The 21,862-nt window shown below is 52.0% G+C and overlaps 1 protein-coding gene across 2 annotated transcripts in view; it reads right to left on the reverse strand.

Annotated features, from left to right (window-relative positions):
- TGFBI (transforming growth factor beta induced) overlaps positions 1-21,565 on the reverse strand; it is a 31,836-nt gene extending 10,271 nt beyond the window's left edge. Inside the window, exons 1-8 of one of the 2 annotated variants that reach the window (XM_072957043.1) lie at positions 21,357-21,565; positions 16,700-16,798; positions 7,466-7,530; positions 6,062-6,222; positions 5,576-5,740; positions 5,161-5,307; positions 3,050-3,191; positions 262-474 (exon numbers count right to left, since the gene is read on the reverse strand). In XM_072957043.1, the coding sequence (XP_072813144.1) occupies positions 262-474; positions 3,050-3,191; positions 5,161-5,307; positions 5,576-5,740; positions 6,062-6,222; positions 7,466-7,530; positions 16,700-16,798; positions 21,357-21,490 (1,126 nt within the window). In that variant the 5' untranslated portion in view covers positions 21,491-21,565. The remainder of the gene's footprint in view (positions 1-261; positions 475-3,049; positions 3,192-5,160; positions 5,308-5,575; positions 5,741-6,061; positions 6,223-7,465; positions 7,531-16,699; positions 16,799-21,356) is intronic. The other variant, XM_072957042.1, reaches the window with a different exon arrangement.
- Positions 21,566-21,862: the final 297 nt, after the last annotated feature.

Raw genomic sequence — 21,862 nt, forward strand, 5'->3', positions numbered from 1 at the left:
AAGTCACTCCCTCCCCACACACCTTCAGTGGCTTCCCACTGCCCACAAGGTAACGTCTGGACTCTCAAGCCTGCAGCTCAAGACCCTTCACATTCTGGCTGCAAACAGCCAGATGCCCAGGACTTCTCTCCCGAGAGGCTGTGAGCTGTGTGGGGGCGGGAAGCGGCTCCCAGGATCCCTGAATTCCCTCAGCCTTGCCACCACGGATGGCGCAGGGGATGGCAGGCCTGGCAGGCCCAGGGCCCCCGAGGCCTGGCTTACCGGAGTCTGGTATGAGCAGCTCATCGATGAAGTGGATCACGCCATTGGTGGCCAGGACGTCTTTATTGGAGATGATGGGCTTCCCGTTGATGGTGAGCATGTCCCCGCTGCAGCCCACCTCCAGTGTGGTGCCCTCCAGGGTCTCCAAGGAGAGACCCGCCACGATGGCTTCAGCACACATGGCCGACTTCAGGATGTGGTTGTTCAGCAGGTCTAGGGGCCGAATAGGACACAAGTCAAGTCAGCGCCAGCCAGACTGCCACCTGCTCACAGCCGGGGGATGCTGTTCTCTCCGAAGCTGACCTTCAGGCAAGGCTGGGGCACTGCACGGCCTAGAGACCCCACTCCCCCTGCCTGCTGCCCTCTAAAACCAGCTGGGGCTCTGAAGTCAGACTGCCTGAGTTTGCTTCCCAGCTCGGCCACTTAGCAGCTGTGAGCCCCTGGGCAAGTCATTTAGCCTCTCTGAGTCTCAACTTCTTTATCAGTCAACTGCAGACAAGCATATGGTATGTTCACCTCCTAAGGCTGGTATAAGGATGACACAGCACCCAGTACAGTGCCTGATGACAGAGTAAAAGCCCAACAGTGCTAGTGATTAGCTCACTAGTACTTGAACTTCAGAGTGAATTCTCTTATTAGCACCTGAGCTTCAGTGATGGGGAGAAACTCAAATGAGCTTTCAATCTACTGCCTTTTAATCTACTGACATTTATACACATGTAAAATGTGGTAGGAAAAGATGAAAAGTGTAGCAGATGAGAATTCTAAATTACTTGTACATTTCATTTGTTTTTGTTCATTTCACCCAAGGGTCTACTGAGATCTTGCCAAGATCTGTCTCAGTTAAGACAGTGCTCAGTTAAGACGCGGTCTTTGCCGCCCCATTCACCCCACCCATAAATCATAAATAGGATCATTTAATTACTTGTCCAAGTGCTGTTTAGGGACAGGGCAGGGGCTGGGGGCCCTGAGGCAGCCATAAGGAGCAGTGGAGGGGGCCGCGCCCCAACAGCAGCGGGGCAGAGCCGGTTCTCAGACAGCTGCTCACGGGGTCACCCGGGCCCTGTGTTTGTGTTCTCACCACAGAGGCAAGTTTCAGTGTGTCGAGCGTGGGAACCAAAATTGCACTGTCATGGACAGGAGGAAGCCCTGAGGCGCTGCAGCCGCATCAAGGGCCTAGGAAGCCAGTGCTGACCCGATTCAGCCGGTGGGGCAGACTACGGACGCTAAGACCACTACAAGAAGGAGGCCATGAGATTAGTTTCTCAGGGAAGGAAACTAAAGGCCAGCGTTGAGGGTAGGGGGAGTGACCTCTAAGGGTCACTCACAGGGTGAGCCAGGCCAGGGCTGGAAGGTAGTCTGCAAATGGGCACACCAGCCTAGGGCCGCTTCTCGCCTGTCTACCAACCTGCTAGTAACCAGGAGACTGTCAGGGGGACCGTGGTCGTCCGCCTTCCAGCCTGCAGCTGCAGCCCCACACAGAGGGCCTCGCTTTGAACAAATGGCTTACTAAGTGGGGAAAGGCAGATGTGCAAAAGGGATAAACTAGGGGTGTTTTCTTTTCACTTTATAATAAGGCATTGCGATATCTACAAAGACAAAAATGTGCTCAGTACAAAATATATTTCAGGGGAAAACAGCTCAAATTGGAAAGCTGAAGTGCTGCAGTGCACCCAAGTCTCATTTCCTCAGAAGCCTTTAGGACCCTCGAGCTGCGGGGGCCCACCCCCCAATCCCCATGACCTTGGGAATATCTCTTGTCATTGCACCCACCACATCAGATCCCAATGACCTGTTTTTAAGCCTGTCACACCAACGAGGCTTAAACTTCCCTGCCTGTGCCACGTTCACTGTAGTGGCCTTGGTTCCTGCCCCAGGCCAGGCACACAGAAGCACTACAGTATTTGGACACAATAGAGCCCCATTGGTGCTTTCAGAAATGTGCCCTTTCCTATCCCTGCATAGTCGCAAGGAGAACATTTTGTATTTATAGGATGTCTGAAAGGCATTAGACATTTTATATAGTACATTTCAAAGGTGAATTTAAATAGACTCAAAAGAATTGAAGTCATCCCTGGACTACATTTTGGAGGAGTAAGTGTGGTTGGAGTCCACAGGGGACCTGGGCCTACTCCTCTTTGTAGGGGACTCAGGGACCTGCAGGCTGCAGCTCAGTGGTTCTGGAGTTGTAGAGGGTGGAGTGTGTGTGTGTGCAGAGCCTGGCCTCCCCTCCTAATCTCCCTCCCATGCTTGGTCCTTCCGTCTCCTCCAGCAATAATCAATGCTGCCCCTAATTTAGCAGCTCACTGAGAAGATGAGCAATGAAGAGTCAAGAGTTGACCATTACGGGTTATTAATTGTAATTCTGGATTATCCATGAGCCCAACACTCCCCGACCCCAGGCCAAACATAGGAAGAGTCCAAGGGTCAGCATGATGAAATTCCATTCCAAGAGTGCCAGGACCTGGTAGCCCCTCTGCATACCTCCAAGCTGTTGCCCACTCTGGCTGACAGCATTCGAGACTTTAACCCTTCCTGACTCTGGCAAAGCCTGCGTTGGACCTCCAGTTCTACCTCACTCCTCAGCCCGGCTGTGTCCCTAGACAAATACTGTTGGATTCCTTACTCGCCCCCCTGACCAGGGTTCTGCTCTGGCCTTGCAGAGACAGGGCCAGCTGGGAGTGATGGGACAGGAAGACAGGCGGCGTGTCAGTCTTGGACAGGAGCAGGCCTTGGGCTTAGTCTGGCCACTCCAATGAGGTGTCAGTAGACAACCAAGGGAGCTCACCTCTCAGGGCCTCTGGGTCACCCAGGATCCGGTTCAAGGTCTCAGCGGGGATTTTCTCGAAGGCCTCATTGGTCGGGGCCAACAGCGTGTACTGGCCATCCCCTTCGAGCAGGGTGTTGAGACCTGACGCAGCCACGGCAGCCTGTGGGGAGGGGAGAGGAGGCAGTGTTCCCTGAAGGCTCTGCAGTCCAGAGGCATACACGGTCTCCCCAGCCCTCCCCCAGAGGGCTCCTGGCTTTTGTGGAAGCCCCAGCTGAAAAGACAAGCCAAACCAAAGCTCACCTCTTCCCATGGCCTCCAGGGGCCTTGCTGGCCGGAGCTCTGCCCACCCCAAGCATCTCTCAGCGCTGACCGTGCCTTCCTCCCTCCCACCTCCAGGCCTCTGCCCCACCGTTCCCTCTGACTTTCCCCCTTTCCTTGCTTCTCTGACCCCTAGTCCATCTTTGGGCCTTGACGAAGATGTCATTTTCTAGGTAATCAACTTGGCATTGCCCCCACCCCTGCCCTGGACGAAAGTGATTCTGTCTGTTACACACTCACACAGTTTGCCGTCCTTCTCACATCACAATTAAATCGTTATTGGTAGGTATCTGTGTGAGCTCCACGAGCGTAAGGATGCCACAACCCATTCTCTACAGAGCAGCCAGAATGATCTTCTAAATGCATCCGACTGCTCTCAGGATGAAGACATGCTCCTCACTGGGTCTGGTCTGCAAGGCCCTGCGGGATCCGCCCGCCGGCCTGGCTGCTCCCACCTCACTTGCTGGCCACCTAGTGCTCTTCACTCCTGCCTCCTGCTCATCCTACTGCTGAGCCTTCACTGTCACACTCCCTCCTGCCAGCTGAGCTCTCACCTCTGAGTTTTGTGAAACTGCCCATTCCCAACGTTCAGGCCTCAGCTCAAAGTCACCTCTCCCAGAGAGACCTTCCCTGACTACCCTGCTCCCCATATACTGTGTGACTTCACAAGGCTCAGCACCCTCTACGGTTGCCTCGTCTGTGTCCCCAGGAAGAATGTGTCAGTGAGGACAGAACTTCGTCTTGTTCTCCTCTAGTCCCCTGCACATAAAGCACACCTGGAAGTGGCAGGTGCTTAGCAAGTGTGTGTTAGCGGAAGGAAAGACGGCGTTAGGGAGAGCCAAAGGGGAGAAGAAAGGAAGAAATAGTGACCAAACCTAAACAGGAAGAGGCGGTTACCCAATGGGGATCAGCTGCTATTAATCAAAAGATGTGCCACCAACTTTGTGGGAACATCGACTCCCTGTGGGCCCCTGACTTTAGAGTGACCCTGAAGGAAAGCAGGAGAAGAGCTCAGAGAACAGGGTCACCAGGCCCCTCCAGAGCCACTTCCTGAGGCCACTTGAGTGCCAGCCCAGCCCAGGGTGTTTGTCTGTCTGTGTTGGAGATCTCCAGGGGAGGAACCACCCACTCCCACTTGGCATCCTTTGTGGTCAGGAAGTTCTCTTCAAATCAAGGCAAAAGCCCTGACGGGGCAGCCTATGCTCACTTCCTCCGAGCAGCCGTTGCCAAGAGGAACGCCCACTTGCCACCCTAGATGTCAGACAAATGCCTGCTGGGCAGGGGGGAAGGAATCTGTGGCCCCAGAGAAGCCAGAAGCCAGGCCAGAAGTCAAACCCCAGACTCCCTTGTCTAGACTGGTGGCCTCTCTGCTGGTCTGGGCTGCAAGGAAACAGGGGAAGGGCTGCAGCAGAGATCCCATGGTGGGGACACGTGGGCAAGAAGACCATGCCACCTGAAAGGCCATTTATCTAGCTCCACTTGTGGAAACCTGCACCTAGGAGGGAGGGCCCTCCCACCTCTGGACCTGCGGTGCATGCCCAGGCAGCGGTCCTGCTGCAGCCACAAACCACCGAACTTCCCAGAGGAGTCAAGGAAAGGCAACTTTACATGGGAGAAACCGGCAGAGGGAATTTCCCAGCAGAGGATTATGACATCTCCCTGTGGTTAAGCTGACTGTCTGATCAGTGGATTCGCCATGTTCCCTAAATGCCCATGGACATGAAGACATCCTCCATTCTTCCCACAAAAAAAGGGACCCCTGGGAGGCAGTGTGTCCCCAGGCTGGGCTTCCACCTGGGGCAGTTCCTCACCCGAAGGGTCTCGAAGGTATCCTCGATCTCAATGATCTGCTGGATGTTGTTGGTGACGGTGGAGATGACCTTGTCAATGAGGTGCACCACGCCATTGGTCGCATGGTGGTCGGCTTTCAGGAGCCGAGCACAGTTGACGGTCACGATCTGCCCAGAGAAAAAGGGAGCATGAGTGGTTAACACGTCGGAGGCACAGTCTCAAAGCCCTAGGAGGGGAAAACAGGGACAGAATGTGGGCTCCATGAGCTGTGGGACCAGAGGAGCTGAGGAGAAGCAGGTGCAGGAGGCAGAAGACTGCCGCAGTCCACAGCTGATCTCACCAGTGGGACACAACCCCAGTAACGAGCCCCGCGTGTGGACCAGGAGAGGGCTCAGGCTGGGCACAGGGCAGGGCTGCGGAAGTAGGATTCCCTACCCCGTTGGGATAGTGGTGGATTTGGATGTCAGAATTCTGGTACATGGAGGTGAGGGCCATGCCGTGTTTCAGCTCGTCTGTCAGGACCCGTCTGTTCACCATGTGGTAGCGAAGGGCGTTGAGCAGCTCAATGTTCACGTTGCTTACCAGGGAGTCCAGCACTTCCTAGGAGGAAGGGCAGTTAGGAGGCAGCAGACCTACCTCATGTTCAAGGGACAGGTCCTTGCCACCCTGGGAAAGGTGCTTCCGAAGCCCCAGGGGCCCCCGTTCTGCCAAGGACCCCTCCTCTGTGAACACTGAGGCCTGTCTATCTGCTTAAATGGACGGAGCGTTGGAAGCAACCTGGGGAGGCATATTTTAGCTCAAGTGCTGTGGCTTTATCTGAGGGCTTGAGGGAAACACTTTCTGAGGCAGTGGGAAATCACTACAGACTCTCAGAAGCCCATTCCCAGTACGAGTCCCCTGGGCAGAAGGGGGTCATCTCACAGCTGGCAGGGAAGCCCAGGCCTCGTTGCTGGGGGCGAAGATGGTGAAGCTGCCGGGCCCCTCCATCTCGGGCCTCAGCTTCTCCGTGCGGTCCGTGTATAGCTGAGTGGTGGTTGATCCAACGACTCCCAGGGTCTCATACAGGTTTGAGAGTGGTAGGGCTGCAGGGGCAGAGGACAGAGCAGGGATGGCCATCCCAACCAGACCACCTCCTCCCTTGTCTGAGACGGGATGGCACACCCACGGGAGAACATGGGCCTGTTGTTGGAGAGCCTGGGAAGCTGGTCATCTGCTTCTTAAAAAAGCTCCAAGGGCCAAATGCCTCCCTACTGAAACTCAACTAATTGGTCATTTTTAATCATTTTAAACCAGAGTAGAACAAAGCTTTTGTTCCTAGACATTTAGATAATACAGGTAGGAATGGCCCCAGAAAGAGATACCCTAATTACAAGCTAGCCTTGCATCTAGATTGATCCAGTTGTTTTTGAAACTGTTTCCCTAATAGTCTCCACTGGAATGAAAAAGAGCTTGGAGGTACTTTTTGTATTTACAAGTAATAGAATGTTATTTCCTGAAAGTAGCCTGAAGCTCAGGAGAACATTTCCCTCCACAGGGAGCTTTGTGTTCCTTTTAAAGGGCATGAAACTAAGAACCAGGTGGGCTGGGCCCCCCTTCAAGGTCCTCTCCTCTCCCACCCCACATTTCCCTCGTCTTGCCACTTAAGTCAGGAACGGCATGGCCTTAGCCCATGCCAACCCCACCGCTACTCACCCTGGCACCAACCAAATCACCCCCTTCCTTTTAAGTCTCGTCTCACGTTCTCAACTAATGAAACAGCAAAGATTTCAAAGTCAAAACAAAGCAAATCCTCCTCTGCACAGTGTGTGGTGTTGTATGGAAATAAAGAAAAGGATCTGGTAAAATTCACAAGTACCATGCTGTCTGTGGGCCTACGTGGCCATTCATGGCATCCGTGGCTGACTATGGGGAAACCCTCCTGGCCTGCTGCTCCTGTCCCTACCAGCTCCTATGGGCCAGGTTCCAACGGAGTGACGGGGGTAGCTGGGTGTTCCCGACCAAGCCCACCCCACCTCTCTCCAGCAGGGCTGATCAGAAATGCTGGATATGTTAGAATCACTCCCAGCCAGAGATAACAAGGTGCTTGGTACAGAGGGCACAGGCAGGTCAAAACCAGAGCCTGGTTACCCAGAGTGTTCAGGAGGTCTGCTTGCACCGGAAGGAGCAGCGCAGGAAGCTTGCTATTTCCAGCTTCCATTCTCAGGCCCTGGAGTGGGGCCTCCTTCCTCAGAACCCCCTTCAGACTCTGCCTCTCTTTCCGTGGGTGCTTCTCTCTCCCTCCTTCCCTGCCAACCGTCCAACAGACAAGAGACAAGGTTCGTTCACCTGCTGGACAGCCCTTCTCTCCTGGGACCTTCTCGTATCCAGGACAGCACTCATAGCTGATGACTCTGTAACGAGACACATGTGCGTATTAGGCAGGGCTTCCCTCCTCCTCCAGGGAAGGTGCGTGATGAGGAGCACGGCCTGCTCTAGGAGGAGACCACACACTAAGTCATACTTTCACTGGCAAGAAGCTTGTCACACCCCCTCACCTTTATACAAGGTGCCCAGCAGTTGCCGTCACCTACAGCCATGCAACTGGGATATAGTCAGAGGACTGTGGGAGCATCTTCACAGTGGGATTAGAAAACATTCTCACTAAAATTTATCTCCAGCGTAACTCATGGGAACCCAGTGGATAGCCTTCCAAATAGGCAGCAGAGACAAGTGAAAGGAATCCTGGACCTTTCTGGCACTGAGTCAGCACTAACCTCTTCAGCCAGTCCCGTCTCCTGTCTGGGTCTCAGTTTCCTCATCTGTAAAACGTACACATGTATTGTACGGTAATCATTGCATCACATTTCCCAGGGTCTTCTAGCTCTCTGACTTAATCACCAAGAAGGGTAGCATATATATGATCATCAAGTTTTTCTCAGTCTTTACAATCAAACTTTAAAATAAAAACAAAGCTCTTTTCACCAAGATGCTTGTTTTTCTGTTTCTTTAACTTAAGAACAAAAATGTAACTCATGAAAACACCTGTATGGTTTCAAAGAGAAAATACACAAAGGCTTATATAGTAAGGTGTTCTCCATCCACCCTCATTCCTCAACCACCTCATCAGCCTTGCAGGAGGCAACTGATAATCCTGGTTGGCAAGATTCTTTGTATTTGGATGAACAAGACTGCCAGTTTTTAGTTTTAAACTTCGGAGTCATTCGGCAAAAAAACTTGAACTCTTCTCTTCTCCTAATTCATCATGGAACACTTACCACCTCTTCTGGAGGTCTGAAACACACAGCTTCAGTTAACACCATATTCTGGGGAAGCCCAAAAGATGGAGAATTTCAAAGAACATCATATGGAAGAGCACGTTCTAAGCAAGACTTGCTTCGCATCGCATCCCCACATCCTGTCTAAAGCCACCCCTGCACCAGCAGTGTGCCCACAGCCCCTCCTCAGCAGTCCTGAAACTAGAAGCCAAAAGCCATGTCCTGCCCTTTCCTTTCTTCCACGTGGACATGCTCTTTGGGACAGGAGAGAATCAGACTTGAATTGCAGCAGGTTTACCGCAGAACTGCTCACCACGGCCTCACACAGGAAGTTTAATGACATCACTGGAAGACAGGCAGGCAGATTGGGCAGCAGTGTGGGCTTTGGAGAGAGCGGGGAGGGAGAAGGTTCTCTTATGAGCCCAGGACATTCTGCTCCTATGAATTCCGTTGGAGTCATCTCAGGGAAGCCCTGGTGAGTCATGCAAAGAAGAAGCCTGCTTCGTGTGTTACACAGCAGGGTGTTTCAGACACAGATTAGTTAGATTCTCAGGCTGCCAGGGAGCTATAGGTATCACTTTGCCAAAAATGAGCACCCCCAGGAAATGGCTGAGGAGTGACAGCCATGTACATTCCTCCCACTCCATTCCTTTCTAACCTTTCATCCCCACTTAAAAGGGCTAAACATGCTGGTGGTCTCGGGACTGACTTTGACTGACCCACAGTTTTGTCTCTGGAAACCAGTCATCTTCTGCAATGACAGTGAGATTTGACGACACACAGCCTTTCAGAGACAGCACTGTGACACAGACAGTGTTAGAATCGGGAGACTTGACTTGTCATCCACTGGTAACAAGCAGGGTGGACTTGAAAGCCCATTTTTCTCTCTGGGTCTCAGGAAACTGAGACCCAGAGCCGCAAGCCTTGAGCCCATAGGACCTGGGGACACCCATGCACAGAATCTCAGGCTTTCTCTGATAAATACCAGGGCTCTGTGGCTAGGGTTAAGGAAGTGGGATTTGGTCAAGCCCCCCAGATCTTAGCTTCTTTCTAAAAGTGCCGGGATGGCATTCCATGCGGTTGGAGAAGCACGGCTGGAGGAGAGGTCTTCTCAAAGACTTCCTCGTCTCTGGGGTCCACTGTGAACACAGGTGCTAACACTCCAGCCTGGGAGTCTCCAGCCATGTTGGCCAAAGACTCTTCTTCCAGGGTGTTAGTGTCTGAGTTCCATCCTAACAAGCCACCAGAGAGCTCAATGGCATAGGTGGCCTCACCAGGATTTCACTGAGGACAATAGAAAGCCAACTCCCTAAGGGCAAACTTACTGGTTCCTGTGGCCATGTGTCAGGGGTTGGGGAGGAGAGGTGGGGAAAATGACAGGAGAAATGGAGGGCTGTGGACGGGGGAGCAGGGACAGATGTAAGCAGAGGAGTCTCAGCCTGGAGAAGGAAACTCTAGACGGAATCCGAAAGCCTGCAAGGGGTCTCTCAAGATCACAGCTGGGCAGGGAAAATCTAGGACTCTCCTCACATTTTGTCAACTCCAGTCCCTTTTCCATTGCTCTCAACAGTGTACATATTTGAGGGAAAGCAAACTGATTTGTAAAGATTGACATCTAGAGGACACGGGCGGTCTCTCCAATGTGATCAGTGGTCACTTCCTCCTCTCTCCATGTGGGCTTTCTGAACCGGTGTCCCACAGAGGCTGGGTGAGGGCGGCACATTACCCCCTGCAGAGGCTCAGTTCCCCCAGTCAAAGGCTTCGTCCCGGTCAGCCCACTGTGGCTCGCTGCCAGGAAGCCTTCTCCTGATCCTCTTGCCCTGCTGACCCCTCCCTCCTCTACCCTTGTGCTACCCACAGTCTGGCATCCCTGGTTCTCTCTCTAGGTGCAAGGGCGAGCCATGCCTCTCACCCTCAGCCCAGCAGCCTTATGGGTTGAAACACTTCCACAGCTGACAGTTTCCCCGCTCAACTCTCCCAGCAACACTTCTCAGAAGCAGCCTGGCTGGCCACAGAGATGCAGAGGGCAGCTGGAAATTGCAGACAGAGAAGACAGTCCACGATCTTGACCAAAGCTTTCTGGACTAGCACACCCTTTTCTCAGCCCCGTGTACCACGCTCCTGGGGCTCTGGCCCTGGGGAGAACACACAGGCTGTGGGAGATGGGGCTGGGGCCATCACAGAGTCATGGTCTGGACACCATCTCTCAAGGATGAACGCAGGAAAAGGATGGAAACCACAGAGAGCCTCCATCCATGTCTCCCAGTTCCTTGGCTTCCCTGCACAGAGAGTTCCAATAGGCTGGTCTCTGGATCGAATATTATCAGCAAAAGCTGTTCTGATTAAAGGCTCCTGGCTTCTCCCTGGCCTGACACAGTCCAGTAAGTAAAAACCTCAGAAAAAGCACATCCTCTTGGGCGGTGAGACATTCATTTTCTTGTTCCAGCTTCCCGGGTGGGAAGAACGATTGGAGGAAGAAACTGAGAGAAGGTGCCCGATTTAGAAGGGCATCTGAAAGAGGTGGGAGGTGGGGGCAAAAAGGGAGTGTCAGTCCAAGGTCTAAGAACAGAAAGAGCAGAGTTTGGAAAGCTCTCCTCTATTCCCCTCCTAGGTTTCACTCACGACTGGATACAAAGAGAAGCACTGGTTTTTCTGTCCCCATCATAATTTTCCAAGGAGTTAATATAGTAAGTTAAAAGACTCACTCTCTCCCAAGTGAGCTTCTCAGCTTTGGCTGCTGTGACGGCTGTAAACGCCGAGGGATTAACTACACTCTGAAGTAGTGCAGTAAGGAATGGAGCCTGGGAGCCAGTTTCCTGCGACGGAAGGTAAACCATTCAGTGTGTCATGATTTCCGAGGGAATCGCAGAGCAAACACAGACCAGTGTCGTCGTCTAGACATTCGCGCCACCCTCGACGCTGCCTGCCTGGACGGTTCATTTTCTGCACTCAGCTGAGCTCTCTTGAGCCCTCCAGGAGAAAATTAAAATCTTGAGCCCTCTGGTAAAACAGGGCTTGTTCTAATCTGCTGTCTACCACCAGACACTCCACCACTACCCCATTCATGAGCACCCAGCTCAGTGAGTGACAAGACGGAGCCTCTGGAAAATACACTTACATTTTTTGGAGACAGTCTGTTTGTGTGTGGTGTGTGAGGGCATTTGAGGGGCTCCTGGATGCTAACTGTGTCTCCTCAGTTTCCATACCCTCCGTCTGACCAGGGGTATTGGGGAGTCCCCTTGCACAGGGGTTCAGATGACCACCACACTGCGGGTAAGCAATCAAAAGAACGTTGGTGGCTCTGGGCCTCTCCTAGCCCTGAGAAGGCCTTCTCCTTGGGACCTAAAGTCACAGGTTTTAGGGCTGAATAGAAATCTGGAACAGTTGACCGAGGTACTTCGGAGCTGCTCACTTGTGGGTCTCCCCATGTCACCAACATTAGCTGCTGGGCTGGATTCTCCCTGGAGGCAAAATAACTAGAGCTCCCCCTCTTACCAGTGAATGACTCAGAGCAGGTGACTTAGGCTTTCCAAGCCTCAGTCTTCCCCTCAGTAAATGGGCTAATAATCATACTGATCTTAAAGAGTGATTGTGAGAACTGAACAAGCCAACTTATAAGAAGCATTTAACAGATGCTTGATATTTACTCAGGTGTTGAGCTTCATCTTAAAACATTCCAGGTATAAACTTTAAAACTAAAGATAGGTTAGTAACTTCATTGAAAGCAACGTCCAGCAGGAAACCACTGATCAAATCACACTGTTAATATATTAGGCCCCCATAACACAGCTATGTAACTTAATAGATAGGGCCTGTTGTGGTTGGGACAAACTATCACAAATTTAGTGTCTTAAAACCACACGAATTTATCATCTCATAATTCTGGATATTAGAGTCAGAAATTGGCCTTTTGAGGCTAAAATCAAAGGCTGCATTCCTTCTAGAGGCTCTGGGGGAGAATCTATTCTTTTCTCCTCCTGCTTCTAGAGGCTGCCTGTATTTCTTGGCTTGTGGTCACATCACTTTAACCTCAGTTTTCATTCTCACATCTCCTTCTCTGACCCTCCTGCCTCCCTCTTAGAAGGACCCTTATGATTATATTAGACTAATCAGATAATTCGTCTAATATTATAACTGATTTATAAAATAAATAAGATAATCCCTCCCACTCTCAAGCTCCTTGACTTAATCACACGTGCAAAGTCTCTTTTCCCTTGTAAGGTAACATATTCACAGGTTCAGGGGTGAGGATGTGAACATCTTTAGGGGGTCATTATCTGTCTACCATAAGGCCTTTCCCCAGACGGTAAGTGGATTCATGTCAATACTCAACAGAACAAGATTTCCTGTCAGCTAAGCTGCCTTCTAGGAGTTTACTGAATGGGACAGAACCTTCAAGAAGCCCTGCACAGCAGAGGTGTTCGGTGGATGCCTGGTGTTTGGTGTATGTCAAAGCTCAGTTATTTCAGAGCAGGTTAGCCATGGGATCTCAGGGAGCTGCAAAGGGGAATACAAAACAGGAAAGGAGGTGCTGGCATGAGTCTGGGGACAGCTTGGCATCCCTAGATGGCTTCTCACCATCCTCTTCTTTTTCCCCTTGGGACCAAGGTTGTGGGATACAGGAAAGGGAGGAGAAGGAAGGCTCTTCCTCAGCTTCACTGCAGATGTCCCTGGGTGCCCTGTCCGAATAAGATCTACTGGAAACAGCTCTGCCAGCTGATGGAAAAGCTCGACCATACACCAGCTGGCTTCGGCAGAAGTGAAATCTCTAAGTTTAAATGCAGTGCTAAAGAAGTATTACTATTTCAGCCCTTGGGCAAAGCGATGCTCACTACCAGAAAAAGGGGACTGTCCTGCCAGCTCATCTTGGCTCTAGAGAACAGCTGCTGTGCTTGTGAAATGTGTTGCTAGTGAAACAACGTCAAGCCTTTTTCAATGGACAGCTGCCATCCCTACCTGCCAGCTCCCTGGCTGGCCCTCCCTGTGCCACGTTTAGGATGCCTGAACTCCTGCTATGATTATTGCATCTCTATGATGTTAGCTCCTACTTGGCCGTTAAATGGGCCTCCCTCTTGCCAGGGCTTGTACAAAGGAGGCCTGTCAGAGGCAGCAAGGCTTCCTGACCACAATTTCCTGCAACATTGCTTAAGCTGCTGTATGTAAAAATGTTATGGTTACGGATCAGACCGAAGCCTGAAATCACAGAGTGGGATGCCATCTCCTCCCAACTCTCTTTGCATGACTAGCTGTTTTATCACACTCATTCTCTATAGGATCTGAAATAAAAGCTAACATGAATTTCCAAGCAATAAAATTTACCAAAGTCACTAAATAGGAGCCCACTGGTAACTACTTCCTATAAGAAAATCCATGTGTCAGGCTTGACAAATAGCACCAAGACCCTTTTTGGAAATGCAGAAAAGTTATTGTCTGAAGATGATGGATGTCATGGCCTGATGGGGGTGCCAGGTGCTGCGTGTGGCCAGTCCCGCCCTCTCTGGAGGTGGAGGTGGATTCGGGGCCTCACTGCAGCAGACACTTGGCTCCAGGCTCCTGGGTCTCTGTGTGACCTGACACGGCAGAGTCGTCATCCCCTGGCCCTGTATGTAGTGTCACTTACCTGCTTTTAAGTCCAAAATCTTCTGCAGCTCTTGGGCTTCTTGGTGACCTGTACCACCCCTTCCCTGTGATACTCTGCTCCCTTTAATACACACCTCTGCTCCAGCCTCTTCCCTGGAGTCATGTTGAGAAAATTCCCACTGCCCAGGTTGGCCCCATGCTGAGACGGCCCTCTTTGCTCCAACCACTACCTCTTTGCTCCTCGCTTCCCAGTCTGGTCCTCTCCCCAATAAACACACCAAGGGACCATTTTCACCAGGATGATATCCACTCCAGCCAGCACGGCCCTCTCCCCACACCCTCCTGCCCACCCATGGTACTGAATTCCTGGGGCTCAGAGGGCAGCTCCTTCATGGGTCAGTCCCGGGCACAAGTGAACCACATACTGCTCCTTCTCAGCTCCCTCGGGGACCACAGAAATGAGTCCCACCACTTCCCCTTTCCCTCCCTGAGTTCTCTGGACTTCTTTCAAGTCAGCTTCACCTTCCTGACACTGCACGCGATGTTCTAGTAAGGGACTGTCTTCTCCTGGATCAGGAAGTTTTATATCAACTCATGATTTTCTATCCCTATTTCCTCTTTTTGAAGCTGCCCAAGGCAACAATACATCACGGAATCGTCAGTGCAGATCATTCCCTTCTGGCTTTGTTAGACCAGCTCAGCGGCTGGGACTGGGCCCTGAGCTCAGCTGGGCTGCACTCGACACCTCGGTTTTCCCACCCTCACCTACATGTCCGTTCCTCTCCCTAGCAGTGGGGCTCTCCCTGTGCTCACTGGTGCTGCACCACTGTGTCTTGATGACCCATCACCAAGAACATCTGGCCAAAATACAGCTGCACTGCCTGCACCCACCCCGGCACATCAGTGGAGAAGGTGAAGGTACCAAGAACCAATGAGCCAAGGCGACGCACCACCCACAGCAGCGTCAGCCTGGGAACTGCTGGGGGATGTCACTGAGCTACTGTTAACGGGTCAGGCAAGTGCTTCAACATGGGGCCACCCCGAAACACCATGGCCAGTGCCACCCTGCTGCCAGCTTGACATTACAACCGGGTCCTATTTTTAGGGAACCAGAAATAACAAAAAGGTGGCATCTTACAACACAGGGGCTCTGATATGTGGAAGAGCTGTTTGCTTGGTGCCAGGGTTTTGGTTACCTTCCAAGAAGCAATGATGTGGGACGTGGCTCTGTGTTTAATTAAGGAATTAATTATTTATTTAAGTGGATAATATACACACTTGGGAATAGTCAAAGAGTACCAAAGGTATTCTTTTTTTCTTTAACTTGGGATAATTTAAATTGGCATAATCCCCTTTGTCCACAGCAACAAGAATTCTGGCTGGGTATTAGTTCCCTGAACCCAGGAGGTGGGTCCTCTTGGCTCACTCAGCTCTTGGCTTTGAGGCTGGGCTCGGTCAAGTGGGGAGCCAGCTGTTACAGCCCTGCCCACGACAGGCTTCCAGGTTGCTGCTGGTCTCTTCCCAGCTCTGCCCTGATCCCTAGTTTCTCTAATTCATACTAGGACTGATAGCTGTTAGGACACAATTGGGTTCACAAGCTGGGATACGTATTTCCATGTATATTTTAAGGAAAGAGTGTTTTCCCTTTCTTAAAGCTAGTCACAAGCAATACATCTAAAAATCTCTAACATGGGAAAGGGTTCAAGATAGTGGCTAAGCATCTCTTAATCCTCTTATTACGCAGATGAAAGGAAGGTCAGGCCCTCACAAGTGGCTCAGGGAATTCTGCACAGCACACCTTCCTGTCTGTAGGAGAGAGCCAGGTTTGAGATCTGTTGATGGTTGGTGCCAAAACAGATTAGGTTTCCCTGGAATTCTGTTAGAACACGCAGGCGGCAGGGCACTTAAGGAGACTGATGGAGGCAACTACAAGCCCTCCTGTAACCACACTGGTCCACACCCTCTCGCACTCCCACTTCTGTCTGCGTGGCCGAGATTTGCAAATAACAGCAGGTAGCATTTACCGAACACTCACTAGGTGTCAGGCACCAGGTTTAGCCTCTTATATCCATTGCTTCATTGGAGCCCCATAACAATCCCATGAGGTAGTCCTGTTGTTATTTACACTTTACAGACAACGCAGTTGAGGGTTCCAAAGGTGAAGCAACCTGCCCAGGTAAGTGGCAGAACCAGCCTTTGGAACAGGGAGTCTGAGCCTGTGCTCTTAGTATGCTACGCTGTCTTACAATGTGCATATTTCTAGGCCCGCTAAGTCTTGTTGGGGAGTTTACCCTGGATTGCGGAGCAGGAATGGCGTAGAAGTTCACTGAAGGGTTTTTCCTTTCTCAGAGTCAAGCTGATGACTTCTCCGCTGAAAATTTATATCATTTAGTGAGGATTAAGAAGCACACAGACACGCACCTCTGTGCACTTAACAGACACATTCGCTCATTTTATGCTTCTTGTAGCCCCGAATCAGCCCTGAAAAATGTATCCAAGTCTTGTCAGGAGCCTTAAAAATGCAAGACAAAATTGGCCAGCTTACTCAAGATGCCACTCCCAAGCACACAGTTCCCTGACATGTTTGCACACGTATCTTCGAGGCTCCTTAGGCAGCCTGATCCTTCAGAAGGCTGGCCCATGCCTGAGGGCACCTGCAGCCGGCACCCACTCAGCGCAGCCTCCTGGGGGGCTGAGGGGGTCTTAGGTGGTTACAGATACTCACGTTGATTTGCCACAGATCTTCCTCTGGTACCACTGCTTGCAGTTGGTGAAGTACTTCTTGTTGGTGCCAATGAGCTTCTGCACAGCACACACATTGGGGCTGAAAACAAAAGCTGCAGTGTTAGCAAGATGGTCAGCGTGTCCATCCCTCTCCATGTCTTTCCCATCACATGGGCCCTTTTGGGTCATCAGAATGTTCTACATATGGAGAACATACTGTCATTTTAGTCTTGGTACTAGGGGCTGGCTTGGGGGTACACTCTGACTTAGATTTCCATCAGCTCCCCCAAAAACTCCCCTCCAATTAAAATATTGTCAAAGCATACCTCATACACTGACAGTATTTCATTTAAGCATTCTTCTTTGACAGACATTTGGTAAATGTAAATAAAAACACCTTAAAGTGATTAGATCACATATTATAGTTGAGAACACCAACTCTGTAAAAGTGGTGTGTTTGCTGAGAGCAGAAGCTTTGAGAGAAGGCCCAAGTCTTTCTGTGCATCCCCATCCCACACTGAACCCAAACATCCAAGGTTTTAACCTGGCCTCCCGGTGGGTATTGCTGGTCCTGTGGTCATGAGGTCTGGGCCCCAGCACCTCCCAGACAGCTCTACACACAGACATCCTCTGCATCCCTAGGCAGCTGCCTGGCTCCCAGACAGCACCTATCGGGAGTGCCCATCCTGGAAACCAGAGGGCAGGGCTGACTGCTGTCCGGGCTGGCAGGAGATGCTCACTCACTGACCTCTCTATCATTTATCACTTAGGGTTCAGCTTAAGTCCCATTTCCCCCAGAAAGCTCTCTTCCAGTGCCCCAGGTGACACTCTTCTGTCATCTCTGATGGATGATACAGCCCTTGTTTGACACTAGGTACCAAACAGAAACCAAAACTGATTAGAGTGTGTGTGTCCTCTCTCTAATTACCCTCCAAAATACCCTGATGGAAAGTGCTCTGCCTTGTTCTTTCTTTCACATTCTTGATGGGGCTGAGCACCAGGCAGGATGCAGAGGAGCTTGGAATGGCCTTATTGAAAATACTGTTCCCAGGACCACCTGGCACAGAAGCATCCTCAGGAACCCTGTGCAAAAGCCCCAGGTCTCTGCTGAGAAGCCTGCTTTCCCAGAGCTGTGGGGTTATGTTCTTTTGTATTTTACCCAGTGTACCAAGTTCCGACCCAAACGGTGCTCAGGCCATGTGATGGCAGGACCTTCATTGGGAGCCCCTGGGAAAGGAGGCAGCTGTGGCTGTGTGGTAACAATGAGAAAGGGGGCTTCCTGGGCCAGAGGCAGGCAGTTCATCTGGCTGAATCACAAGCCAGAGGAAAGCAAAGTGAGGAGATGAAGCACTTTCACAAAGCCTTGATGCCCAGAGAACTTCAGGTATCACTTGTAAATATCATTTCCTCTGTACTTTACACATATAATCAATAGCCATCATTTGAGATGCACGGTGTTTTTCAGGAAGACATTGATACTGCAGTGAGACCTGCATGGGCCATCCCTATCAGATCGGCTGCAGGAACTTGGTCAATTCTCAAATACTCAGAGCCAGGTTATTGGGTGAGAGGGCACGCTGACCCTTTACTTCCCTGCCCTGTCTCTCCTACCATGTGGATGTCACCTCTTGTCCAGTTTGTGGTTCAGCAGCCCAAGATGAGCTGGCCCAGGAGGCACAGTAAATATTAGTGAGACACTGTAAGAATCTGAAGGCAAGAGAAACTGAGGCTGGAGAGAACAGCCCCTGTCCCTCACTCTGCTGGGTCTGACTAAATGCCTGAAGCCTCCAGAGGACTTTTACAGACGTCACCTTGCTTCTGTTTGCTGCCTGGCATTCACAGGTTATGGCAGTCCCCAGAGAATCCTGAGAGTCCCTGCTGGCTACACTCCAGCCGTAGGTGCTATTTATTGCTGTATAATTTCAGAAGTTTTTCTATCTGACCAAGCAGGAAACAATTACTGTCGATGAATTTCCTGCAAGTTTCCGTGGGCGGCTGGCGAATCTTCAGAGTCTCTTGTGGATGTGCCTCCAACATTCTTCTGTGGAGTGTTTCCATGGCTGCTGCCCTTTGAGACAGGAGCAGAGGCTGGGGTTCTCTGTGACCTACTCCCTCTCACATTGGGGTAGGAAGGGTGGGCTGTGCACAAAGGAAATTCATGTTGAAGTTTAACTGAAATAAGCAAGCCATTTCTGGGCCTTCTGCCTCATGTACAACAGCACAGCTGTTCAGTTTGGATTTGAAAATCAAGTGCTTCAGAAAATTCCATCCAGTTTTGGTTGTTGATATTAGAAAGTGTGACTGCATTTTTACTTCTTTTTCAGTATTATTTTTTTCCTTCTCTCTAGCAACACAAATACAGCTGGGAGTCAAGAGACCACGTCATAGTCTGACTCTCTTGACAGCTTTCTGTGTCTGGACTAAGTCACTCCATCTCACTCAGCTGCAGTGTCTCCAACTGTAAAATGGGAACACAAACTACAGAGTTCACTGTGTTGCGGTGAAGATGAAAGCAAAAGTGGTGACAGCGATAAAGGGGGATGAGCATGGCCCACTTAACTATTTCTTCCTTCACATTGTGGAGTGCGCATTACATTTCCTTAAAACAGGAAAGGGCTTTCCCTTCCCTTCCCAGAAGTTCTCACTTTGAAAGAAGGGCTTGAACAAAGTTATCCATTTTGCACAGGGTGCCAGCCCCAAAGGCAAAGCCAGGCAGCCCGGTGAGGTTTTCAGGGACAGTTAGGTCAGAGTCAATGCTCACCTGCAACCATTTGTCACAGCTCGCCTGCCTGTGTGTCCTGACTTCCCTAGGGGACGGTGCACACCTGTGACTTCGTGGCCCATTCTGCCCTTCACAGTCCACTACAGCCCTTTCCCACTGCACTGTGAGCGGCTAATTGAGGGGACTGGCCTGCAGGGATTGAGGTGGGGTAGGAAGTTGATCTAATATCTGAAATTTATAAAAAAGGGCATTTGCATTTCTTTAAAAAAGCCTATTTTCCAGCTGGTCTGTGACTCTACTGGGCTTTGAAGGGAAGGAGGCTTGCCATAGACATGGTTTCTGCTGAAACCCTGTCAACACCTCTGGGGTGAACAGTCACCATGCTGGGTGACAGGGTGATTGGGGTCTCTTTCTGACTTAGAGGCTGAGACACAAAGGGAACAGAAACCTCCCGGACGGACTGCAGCACCCAAATGTGACATGCATCATTGGTAAGAAAGGCAGAGGGACAATGGTGAGCTGGGCAGAGACAATGAAATCGCCAGTTGCTCACATTTTGACTTTTATGCTCACCTCCCCCTCATCTTTTTGCCCTGCTCCCATTCTTCTGTACACAGCCCAAGTCACAGGGGAGCCTTCCATTTTCCTGAAGACCCTGGGACATCCCCGTGCTCTCCTCTGTCCTGCAGGGAGGGTACTGAGGCTGCAGCGTGGCCTGATGGCTTTCACTCTGCTGAGTGGCCAGACTCACTCCCATCAGTCCCCTTGCCACAGCCCAGGGCACCTGAAGGCCAAGTAAGACCGTAAGGCCACACACAGGCAGAGGGAACAACGATGACTCCTCCCAACGAGGGACACTCCTGAGGGTAGGGGCCAAGGCTTTATAAAGTCCTGTGAAGTCAATTCTGATCACTTCCAACAGTGAGTTTTGATCTGAGTGCAGATCTGCCCAGTCACATGGTGGTCTGGGCACCACCTGAGTGCAAACACCAGACCCAGTGGCATTTGAACAGCTACACACCTCTGGCCACATATAGTTTTTCCTTGTGAAAAAGGAGTTGGTGCACCCAACTGGAAGGCTGGAAGCTGCGGCAAAGCATGGCTATGTGTGAAGTGGGATGGGATACAGAAGCACGGCCCACCTCTGCCTGGGTCTGCACTAGGGTCTTTAGCAGGTCAGACCTTCTGCCTGGGTTTGCCCCCTAAGACCTGCAGGAGTATCTGCAATGATAATGTCCCAAATTTACAAACCCAGCTCTTGTTTTAAGAGAGATTCCAATCCCGGCTCTGGTACATGCTGCAGAACCGTGGGGAAGTGGTGCATCCACTCCAGACTCAGTTTCTCCCTCTGCGCAGTGTGTGTGAGGCCTAGCACACTCTCCTGCCCTTCATCTGGCAGGGGAGCAGATGCCGTTCTGCCCTGGCTGTGCCTGGAGAGCATTGTCTGCCGCCAAGGTGGTGGGTGGAGGGCCTGGCCAGATGAACAGGCACCTGGGGACGTTGGATGCTGCCAGCTTGTGTGACCCCAGTGTCACGTCTGCAGGCGCTGGACAAGTACCTGGCTGGACTGGAATATGTGCCCTGTTGGGTGGGCTCCCTCTCTGCCCTAACCACCTTTCCACAGTGATTCTGAGAAAAAGAGCTGCCAAATCTCTCTGCTATCTGCTGGGAGAAGCTGAAAGCCCAGGATCCCTCATGCTTTTGGCATGAAGTGGGGTCGCGGGTCAACACTCCCATCCACTTCCTCTGCACAGTGCGGGAGGCAGCCTTTCCCTCCATCGTCCCCATCTCCCTCCCTCCACCTCCTGCAGGCCTGGTCCCTCCGAGCGCCCCACGCTACCAGCTCTGGGTTCGGGCTTTGTCCCCGGCGCCCCCGCCCACTCCGACAGCCCCCGACGGCCCGTCCCTTGGTCGCCCCGACGGGGCGCCCGCTTACCCGTGCTGCCGGCCCCGAAGGCGGCTGTGCTGCAGCACTAGCTGGTAGGGCGACCTGGCGGGGCCCGCCGGGGTGGCGGCGGGGCCCAGGGCCAGCGCCAGGGCGAGGGGCAGCAGCCGCCCGAGGAGCGCCATGGAGCGAGAGGCTGCGCGGACCGGGCGAGCGGCTGGGGCAGTGCGAGCGCCGCCGCCGCCGGCAGGTTAAGTAAGCGGAGCGCAGGGAGCCGCCCGAGGGGCGGGGAGCGGGAGGAGGGCTCACTGCGCCCCCGCCTCCCGGCCCGGCCCGCCCCGCTCCCGCCCGCTCCCCCTCGACGCCCACGCCTCGCTCTCCTCCGCCCCGATCGTTCACAACCAGCCCCCTCTCTCATCCTCTGTGCCGTCCTCCGACAGGCTTGCAGGCACCCGGGGCTACAGGTCCTCCGGGAAGGGGAGGCAGTAGGGAGAGGCAGCGCCACACACTACTTCACTGTCTCCTTGATCTCTGCAGGGTCCTGAGCCCAAAGGTCC

Source organism: Vicugna pacos, chromosome 3 (genome assembly GCF_048564905.1).
Source record: "Vicugna pacos chromosome 3, VicPac4, whole genome shotgun sequence".
Taxonomy (NCBI): Eukaryota; Metazoa; Chordata; class Mammalia; order Artiodactyla; family Camelidae; genus Vicugna; species Vicugna pacos.